The 10,279-nt window shown below is 37.8% G+C and overlaps 1 protein-coding gene across 2 annotated transcripts; it reads right to left on the reverse strand.

Annotated features, from left to right (window-relative positions):
• Window positions 1–1,470: 1,470 nt before the first annotated feature.
• Window positions 1,471–10,273, reverse strand: dyrk2 (dual-specificity tyrosine-(Y)-phosphorylation regulated kinase 2). Of its 2 annotated transcripts, none has more exons than XM_016493919.1 (3): window positions 10,199–10,273; window positions 9,494–9,624; window positions 1,471–4,599 (listed from the first exon to the last, which is right to left on the reverse strand). In XM_016493919.1, the coding sequence occupies exons 1-3, from the start codon at window positions 10,245–10,247 to the stop codon at window positions 3,007–3,009; spliced, it is 1,773 nt and encodes a 590-aa protein (XP_016349405.1). In that variant the 5' UTR covers window positions 10,248–10,273; the 3' UTR covers window positions 1,471–3,006. The 2 variants fall into 2 exon arrangements, with proteins under 2 accessions (XP_016349405.1, XP_016349406.1); XM_016493920.1 differs by having other exon boundaries at window positions 10,090–10,273.
• Between the last annotated feature and the right edge of the window lie 6 nt (window positions 10,274–10,279).

The raw sequence follows: 10,279 nt of genomic DNA on the forward strand, positions 1-10,279 counted from the left end.
ATTAGCTTAGCTTTTAGGTTTTTTTTTTTCAGATGGCTTAATAACGTCACCACAAAAAGCATTTTGTAAAGATGGACATTAAAACTTTTATTATTAATGTATTCCAGCCACAACAATAAAATTTAACAAATGATCACTAGAAAAAACTCTTCTTCCGTCAGCTGTACAATACATACAGTATCATTAAACTGGCCGCCAACAATAAAACCCCACTACAGCAATATATGTAGTGTTTTCAGCAGCATTTCACAAAATGAAAACATTATACATATGTACAAATCCACATCAAATTCTCAACAAATTCACATATGTACAGTACGTATCTGTGGCTGAATATAAACAATGTCAACTTTGTTCCTCCATTTAAAGATTTGTTTTAAAAAAAGAACTGACCTAAGTTGACAGTGGGTAGCTAGATTCAAGAGATAGGGCATACATTTAAAAATCGTAAAAAGTATGTGGTTTTAAAATGTAACTTTCAGCCATGTAGTTTGATTTTCCTCAACAATGCTACCACTGTATTGCACACTGGGATGACAACTGACTCAATGTGGATTTCTTGGGGTTGCAGTTTTCACTGCTCTGAAGATACATCCAACCATGTCAAGTAACAGAGGTTTGGAGGTATGCTACATCTGTCAAGACATTTTAACAGGTGATGTGACTGTCTAATAGAGCTCAAGCATTCTTCCCCCACCATTCCCTCTCCACAGAGGATTATCAATCTCAAGACATGCCCTTGAGTGGCTTGATGGCCTCTTGATCAGGTAAAAAAGAGAAATTCTGGCTTCTTTTCCCTCATAGCCACTAACACAGAAAGGAAAGCACTTTGGTATATACCAAATGCCCTAGATTCATAAAGTACAAGAATATTACAACAGTCTGAGGTAAAATATTAAAATGTGTTCTTATTTCTATTGTAATACAATTAACCAAATGTATGTCCTTGAATACTCTGATGTTAAGACGACATGAATGCAGTGGTGAAGACACTTGTTCTGTCACTGTAGTAATTGTTGTCTCTTACGAAGACATCCCTGTTGGAAAAGGGCCCAAAAGTTATTTCTCCTCTCAAATCATAGTATAAAAAACATTGAGTGTCCAAACTGCATGTACAACCTCAACTGTGCGGCCACTTGTTCCCAAGTCCCATTTAATGAGGTTTGGGAAGTATCTTTGGGCGATGCTCAAACATGTGCAAGAGAATCACCATGAGTCTTTTAAAGTAAATAGAAGGGATAATCATTGTTTGAAATAAAAAGAATGGCATTGATAACCAAAGGCACATTGTATTAAACCTAAGGGCACAATTATTCCAGAACAATAAAAAAAGGTGTAAAGTACATTGTGAAATGCCTGCTGATGTTAGCAGGTAACTTCTGTATCTATAAAGCACTATGGGTGTCCAAAGGGGCCTGAGCCCCTGTGCAGTAGGCCTGGAGGGCACTGTGTCAGTCTCCAGTGGGGGGGTGAGGGATCAACATGCCATTTTCAGGCCACTGGTTCCACCTATATTAGCTCTTCATTGACAACAAAACGAGATAAATAAGTTAAACTTATCAAGCTTTTACACTCATGTCAGTCAAATTATTCTTTCCATGTCACAAATGCTACAAAAATGGCCAGTCTTTGTGTTCTAGTGAAATATTCTTTTTCAATCTCAATGGTTCTGGATTTGGGGAAAAAAAGTGTTATTAATAACTTATTTGTAGCATTATTTATTATTTAAAAAAGGGAACAACCTTTAAGAATTTTAACTCTGACCTGATATTAGCAAGTCCACACAATGATTACTTAACAATATGAGGATATGCAATGTAGCCATCTGTATTGTCTTAGTAGTTATAAATTTGATTCAAGACTTGAATCATGTTTCATGCTCTGCCATAACGTCGTCCACTTAAAATATTTATCTTGCATTGGCATCGTTACTTGATTGCATTCAGGTAAATGCAATGATCTGCCTTCCTATTCTTTAATTCTTAATCCTAGTCACTGCAAAAAAAAAAAAGCATTCACCTTAGAGACAAGACAAAAAGAATCTAGACCCTAACTTGCAAACTAACCAGTCTTCACTCATTGAGATTACACAACAACGATTGTTCCGTGAGCATTAAGTTTCAATTCAAAACACAAAAAGTTTCAAGGTATAAAAAATTCATAAATAAAAAGGTAAAGCACCAGTTATTTTTCCTTCCAGGACAGTACATGTTCAAAAGCAACTCTTCCAGCGAATAGCTTATAATTACACGAATGTACACCTGTCAAGTACTACTGAGAACAGTATAGCCTAGTTTCTATCAAACCACATAAATTCCTTTAAATTTGCCATTAATCTACTGTAGTGTAGACCACTCTAGACACTCTCTCTTTTCCTCATTTAGTTTCTTTAAGGAATGTCAAGAGATTTATAGGCACAAACCAAATCTATCATGTAAACATGTAAAACATCTCTCTGCTACCTCATAACAGTCTGTCTGTTTCTTTTACCATAGTCTCTTAGATTATATTCTCTATTCTTGATATTGACAACAATGATGCTGGGAAATGCAACAAGCCTCAGATCGCATAGCTTTTAGTAAAATGCATTTTTAATCCTCATCCATTAACACGCTATTTATCTGACAGGATCTGGGGGTGGTGATTAAAATTTCAGAAGCACACAAATCAATGTATCCTAACATTACTTCATTGTGGCAAGGCCATTTACAAGATTTAGGTATTAAACCAAGTGGGACTTTTTGTTATTATAGACCAGATTGTATGAATGCTCCTTCAAAGCAGCATTCAACACAGCCCTGAGATAAAAACTTAAAAGTGTTGTTCCCCCTTTCTTGGCCATTTGAGCTTTCCTAGAAAAAAATCCAACTAAAGGTGCTACGAAGCAGTTCATAAATGGTGGATATGCATTAACGACTCTTATTCCTAAAAATGCCACACTTCTGAATGCTCAGCTTTGCACAATTTCCAATATTATAATTCCAAAGAAAAAAAAGAAATGAGTGTTCAACTGACTAATTTTGGCAACACTGTCCTTTGTTGTATATTCCCATTGGCATCAGTCATTTGTGCCATGTTAGTCCTTAACTTTGTGGCTGAGCCAGAAGGGGGAGGTAATTTGGAGATTGAAGTTATAGCACCAGTACTCTCAGGGATCCGCTTTACCGTGGTTTTCTCCCCAGTGGGAGGTTTTGGCAAGCGTCTTCTGAGCCATGGGTGGCGGAGGGCCTGACTGGGAGTCATGCGCAGGGACGGGTCCCACTCTAGACACTGTTTGAGAAAGTCCAAGAAGAGGGGGTCGTCACAGCCCTTAAGTGCTGTCACCCAGTCCCTGCTGCCAGGTGGACCTCTAAGTTTGCCCCTTCGTGACCTTCCCCCATTCAACGCCACCGAGCCATCAGGTAAGGTTGTGACTGTGCAGTAACGGGGGTATCCCTTTGAACTGATAAAATTTTTGGCTCTCTTAGATGAATCCAGTAGCTTCTGGGAGGGCATACCCAGCAGCTCTATGACACATGCTAGTTGGTCCCCTTCATCTTCTCCAGGCAAGAGAGGGTACCCTGTAAGTAATTCCGCTAAGATACAACCTAAGCTCCACATATCAATTGGGATCCCATATCGAGCACCCAGAATGACCTCTGGGGCCCTGTAGAAGCGTGACTGTATGTAAGTGTAGACCCGTTGATGCTCGTAGCAGCTGGAGCCAAAGTCGATCACTTTTATCCCACTGCGCCCCTGCTGCTTCAAAAGGATATTCTCAGGCTTGAGGTCGCAGTGAATGAGTCTGTTCTTGTGCAAGGAGTCAAGACACTGCAAGATGGAGTGTGCAAACTTGCGCACTAATGGCAAACTAAAGCCCTGAAACTTGTTTTTCTTGACAAGCTCATAAAGGTTCATGCTGAGCAACTCGAACGTCATGCAGATATGGTTGCGGAATGTAAAGTTCTCCAGCATGTGGATGACATTCATGGTGGAGTCCTTATCCTGTTTGCGCAAGTGTTCCAGTATGCGAATTTCCTCAGCTGCTTGGCGATGGAATCGCTTTTCATTACGCACCATTTTCAGGGCCACTTGCTGGTGGTTCTTGTGGTCATAGGCCTTCACCACCTGGCCAAAACTGCCTTTACCAATAACCTTTAGTATCTCATACCTATATGCCATATGGTCATGGGGCACATGAATGTAGGAGCCCTGATCATCATCATAACCTCCATTGTTTGACCCCCCAACTACACCTTGTCTTTTCTTTGCATTTGGACCTATAAAATAGATCTCAGGGTAGCTGATGATCTCTTGGTGTTCAAACACTGAAAGCTTAGACATGTACTGTTTCATGGCCTGCTCAGGAGTCAAAGGTGCTGGCTTCGGTTTGCTTTCAGTTGATTTGATGGAAGTTGAGCTGCCTTGTCGACACTGGCTGCTTTCTTGCTGCTTTTCTGGCATGGCTAGACCTGTTCTACCTACGGGTGTCAACCCATTGGGTTGTGCAGTCAACACTGTCCGTTTGTTGCTGTTTTCCTCAAACAGCTGTTGAACGTGGATCTGCTGGTGATTCCCAACTTGCAGATGGTCATTCATTGTGTGCTTATTGCCTCCAGCCTGGATAAGGTGAAACAAAAACAAGAAGCATCATTTGAGGATTGTTTCCAAAATATATTAAGAAAACACAGCTAATATAGCATGCCAAATTTAGATTTGACACAAAAAGAGAGACAGCTATGGAATCTTTTGAAGGTACTGAATGTCCAAGTCATTCCAACCCTGTCGATGCTGACAGAAAGATCCTAGGTCTAGTATACTGTAGCAAGCAAAATATTCAAAGCAGACTCTCAACAAAGTGGAAAGTGGACAGGAGATCGCTTCAGGCCAGATTACAGAGTTGTTGTAAGAATGACTAACAATTTTTCCATGATTTTCTACAATAGGCTTTCATAAATTTAATTCCATGTGTATTGCATATACTATTCAAAACAAACAAACAAACAAAACAACAGACAAGACAATACAGTAGATTCTTGTGCTTAGCATAGCCTGGAAAAGGTACGACTAAATGCTCATTGTGTGTTCTTATAGGACCAAGAGAAATGAGGCTAACTAATCTAAAGACCAGAGATCAACACATAATCTACAGAATAAAAAGAAAGGCTTGACAGACAAAATGTACTGAATAAAAACAGATAAGGCACTTATGTCTTATCCTAAATGTTATCCCCTGCTATGCATTGACTTCAGACATTTTTATGTTTCTCACAAAATCATTAAATCACTAATCATTAAATCTTACCATTCTTGTAAAAGAATCAATGTGTTCATGACTGCAAATCATGGTTTGCATTATTAACTTCAAATGTTACATAACTGGTCTAAAAGATTGGTGTCTGAGGTGTAGAGTGTAATTTCTTAACCTTTCAATTCAAATGCTATTTGTTGTTATCTAGTACCTTGTTTTTAGGATGGGGAATTCTGACTTGGGAGTCAGAATTCCCCAGCTATGGGAGGCGATTTTTGTTTTGTTTTGTTTGTTTGTTTATTCAAGGATATTAGACATGAATTTCCTGCTTTACTGAATCTCCTGCCCGGCAAGATGCTTGCTTCCTTGATAATGTGATTACCTCTGCATCTTGTTTTTACAAGGACATCCTGTTGCTTCAGTCAGACATTTGTGGCAACCTTCTCATTCTACACAAAAACAGAAACTCTTACACCTTTGAACATGACTCCCCTTGACATGGCTGTTGTCCTGTTATTTCAGACTGATGGTTTTAATGGATTAGTGTTTATTTTTGTGTATTGAATGGTAATGCTCACAATCCACTTAATTGTACTTTATTGTCTAATCTCAGCCGTGCCATATTCACATGCAGAAAAAGTGATAATCCCTAAGTGTAAATAACATCAGTGCAATACAAGACTTCTGATTTTTACTATCCTTTTCATCTCAACCTATCTCTAATCCCCCAGATGGTCAGTGCTGATGTTTCTACACCTCTGACTGAAGATAAAGAGTAAAACCCAGCTTGAACTCTAAATCCAAGGGCTTTGATACAATCTGCTCTTAACACACTCAATATACAGCCATATTTCTTCCTTCTTCCCTGTCTCACACAAGACAAGAGCAGTGACAATGATGTACTGTTTAACAACAAGCCTCTAGTTTAGAAAAGTGTATCATTCAAATATAAATATAAAAGTAACCAATAGCTAATCCTAAATCAATAAACCAATATTTAAGTGTCAAAAATTCACACTGGTATAAATAAGTGTATGCTATAAAGCATAGATTTATGGACTAGGTAAGGCAAGGGAGTCTCAATATTTTACCAGCCATCATAAAAAATAAACACTCTAAAGTAACATCTAAAGTTACAATTTCTGAAAATGTCTACAAGAGCTGTGCAAAAGTGTCCCACTGACAGACTATTGAGATTATGCATCGTACAAAAGATGGGTACTCTGATAGGAAGAGTGAATCTGAATAAAGCTTCAATTTCTTCCTTTTGTTGTACTTGGCTGCCCTGTCGGTTAATTCAAACGTGATCTGGACAGGTGGGGGGTCGTGCAAAGGGCATGCTTGCTGACAGCTGTAGAGGACACAACTGGAGCTGATCAAGACACATTTGGTCTGAGAGATGTAGTGAGCATGGTAATCATTCTAACGCTCACTTACTCTGCAAAGTACATATACCGCATGGTAGGAATACTAAAAAGCTATGGGACTGGCCTTAATGAGATTAACTGGACTTTGAAAGGTATGACACTCAAATTTAACAGGACAGATATTTTGAACAAATAAAGACAGAACAAATATTTCTGTCCTTGTAATTACTATATCACTTGAAGTAGGGCTGTCAGAATGGCTGAAAAACTAAATTCAAATTTTGTACTTAAATATTATCAAAATTCGAATTATATTCGAATTTAAAATGCATCATTTCAGTTAGGGTGAAGAAAAGCTTTTGGCTTCTCTCCTGAGGCCACAAAAGGGCGCATCGAGCAAAATATTACTAATGCACGTTTATTCAGTAAGATAACATGACTATCTGTGAAAAAAAGTGCATAATGTTTAAAATAATGTTTATAAACCATATATAATTAATTAAGTTGCTTAAACAACTATAAACAAAACAGCATCATGTATGTATGCATAGTTTAATACAAAGGGCGGAAAGCCAATCACACAGAGTACATTTTTCATTTAAAAACATGAGATGCAGTTGGATGGGGAAAAAACCCGCCATAAAGTCTCGATATATGTTTTTTTTTTTTTATTAAACCTACATTAATTTTACATGGCTTCCTAAACATGCGGCTCCTTTGTGCGAGATGCGAGTGCAACGGTGATAGCTGTCCCTCTAGAAAATGCGCAAAATATGTGTTCTGTGTGGATGGCTTGGTTTCAGTTTTGACGTAAACAAGATCTTCTCCACATAGATGTTCTCTTTTTCCGCAATATTTTGAATGAACAACGCAGCAGCGCCGCATCTAGTGGCTTCAACTGGATAGGCTAACAAAAACATTATAATGCAATGACACTTACATCGTCATCGCATCTCGTACGCCACTGATAAGGCTGCCTGACGTACACCTAAAATTCGAATGCAACATTTTTGCATTCGAATGTGGATTTTTATTTGAAATTCGACGAATATTTGAAATTCGAATTTTTTTTTTACAGCCCTAACTTGAAGACTAGAATGTCTTCTTTCATGAGTGGTTGGCCAATCTGTAACATTTAGTATATAATTCGAAGTAACCTTCCAAATAGCTTTGAAGCCAAAATTCAATGCACAGTGCGTCCATAACTTTTCTACTAAATGCCATATGTAATTTGACTTTGTAGGCAATTGTAAAGTACATCAGAACTGGGTTTTTAAGACCTTATACATAATCAGTTCTATATACCATATACAAAATCAGCATTAATTTTTTGATGTAATCTGTTACATAACCAAGTAGGAACAAGCCCTTCATAATCATTAACTTAATTATCAACTTAAGCATTGTCACGTCATAGGTCATCATGACACTTAATTACCAAGTAATAAGCAAGGGCAAGGTGCAATAATAATTATAATTCCCAGTAAGATTTGAAGCTTATTCTGCATCTTCAGAAACCTGAAAAAAATCCTAAATGGAAGCCAAGCATGGTCTGCATAGTCTTCATTTATTCACTGAAACAGGGCAAAAATATTGACATTCATGTATTTGCATCTTATCAATTAAATGTCATTAAATATGTTGGTTTAAGAGCTAGACTTGCAAATATAATGTTAAGATGTAAATGGATGAATTACATATGGCAGGAATTCTGTCTTGTAAGAGAATGCAGACATACAAATGCACCTACCATGTGAGCCTGTGTCTATATTTACCCCTATTTGAATGACAGCTAAATAAAGAACTCCCGGGTACTTAGTCATAAATGGCATTGATCCAATTCTTGTATTTAATTCAGAATAACTTGTCAAATACATTTACATGAACTGCAATTCTTTAAACATAAACTCATTATTGATTATTTTTGAATATTAGAATATCATGTTTATATTCCTATACCATGCAAAACATCCTTGCCATGCAGACTCAATGTATTATAATTTGGATGTATAGATTTACATGAGGAAATTCACTACATGACAGACTTCAGCTGTGCCTGTTGGCATCACTGATGGCCTGAGCATTTCCCATCCCCCACTAATGGCAATATCTCCACACAATACATCAGCCAATGACTGAGAGAGCCACTGATCATTATTACTACTACTCATATTCCTTTCCTCAAAATAAATGTATTTTATTTACCAAAACATGGGGTAAAACATGCATTTTGGATATCCATGTAAGACTTTCTTTTCTGTCAGAACCGTTCTGTCATGCATTGCCAATGTAATGTCTCAAAATACTGACATTCAGCTTGGTTATTCTGAACTCCACTAAGCATAGCAACATTCATGAATTAACATTCACAAGCAATGATCAAAATTAAGTAACAGGTTTGCATTCTGTGTGAAGAATGGACCATTACTTCAGGGCTCTGAACAACACATGCTGTAAAGCATGGAAGACTAGGGGGTCCCTACATGCAAGGGGGTCTGAAGAAAATTTGAAAGATAATTTTTTTTTTTGTAATAAATATGTATTTTTAGGGCTGTCAAAGTTAATGTGTTAACAATAATCTTTATCTTGCTCACTGTGACTTGTAAGGAACTATTCTTTGTAAAACTGTAGAGAAACAATTTTTTTTGTGTGTGTGAAAAGCACTATATAAATACATTTTAATTGAAATGAACATGGTTTTCTTCATGTGCATATATCTCTAACATTAATCTAAAAGAGTGGGGAAAACACATAAACTGTAAACTAAATACAAAGTTAATATTTCCACATCATATTTTAAATAAGTGTTGGACTCAGTACATGTGACTATAAAAAGCAAAATAACAAAGAAGGGGATATGCATGGTGGAAAGTGCAAGCAAGAAGGTTAATTTTACTGTGAGAGAGTTGCTGTTCCTGAGTGGTGGTAATGTAACGGGTGATGTGGCTTCAGTCCCTGCTCCAGCCCGGGGACCCCCGATGCCCAGTCCTGGGGAAGACTGTAGCTGGCAAATCTCACCCCCTTTGCCTGTGAAAGTCAGTAAAGCTAGTAAAAATGTATTTGGGAAAATGTTTACACAATTGCCTGCCAATGTTTTTAAAAGGCAAGGGATGTAATTAAAGGCTAGCTGGTCCAGAAAAAGGAAAAACTATAGCCCCGTGACGTTACATGTATTGATACATCAGTTGTATTTCAATTATAAAATTTATAGAGGACCTGAATTATATTTAAACCATTTAACAAACGAAAATCAACATATAGCACAACGAAACCCTTTAATACAGACACACGAGCTATAAAACGACCATTACATCTAAGAGCCATTAATCCAAAGCGCTTGGTTTCTATATCTAGTCTCTATAGCAACAGTAATAATTATCTAATAAATACAAAAACGGCCACTTTTCCAATGCTGTTTCCGGGGCTTATTGCTACTGTACTCGACCATGCAGTCAACGGCGAGCAATGAAACGAAAAAGCTGCGAGCCTTACAAGCGTTATGGAGCATTTAAATCCTATAAATAATCCATCTCCACAATCCAATCCGGAGAATAAACGAGACCGGCGTCGCCCTCTCAGATCCGGGCATTGGGTTCCTTACCAGTCGGGTAGACAGCGGCAGCAGCAGCGCAGGGTTTCTTGGTTAACATGGCCGCTGGAGAATCACACACACACACACACA

This window comes from Sinocyclocheilus anshuiensis, unplaced genomic scaffold, assembly GCF_001515605.1.
Source record: "Sinocyclocheilus anshuiensis isolate Anshui unplaced genomic scaffold, SAMN03320099.WGS_v1.1 scaffold1316, whole genome shotgun sequence".
NCBI lineage: Eukaryota > Metazoa > Chordata > Actinopteri > Cypriniformes > Cyprinidae > Sinocyclocheilus > Sinocyclocheilus anshuiensis.

What these genes read in the sequence shown, in the direction of transcription:
- dyrk2 (XM_016493919.1), bottom strand. Translation starts at nt 10,247, where the DNA reads ATGTTAACCAAGAAACCCTGCGCTGCTGCTGCCGCTGTCTACCCGACT. An exon ending in TGCCGCTGTCTACCCGACTG is followed by an intron (nt 9,625 to 10,198) that starts GTAAGGAACCCA and finishes TGACTTTCACAG; the next exon opens with GCAAAGGGGGTGAGATTTGC. An exon ending in GGAACAGCAACTCTCTCACA is followed by an intron (nt 4,600 to 9,493) that starts GTAAAATTAACC and finishes CACCTTATCCAG; the next exon opens with GCTGGAGGCAATAAGCACAC.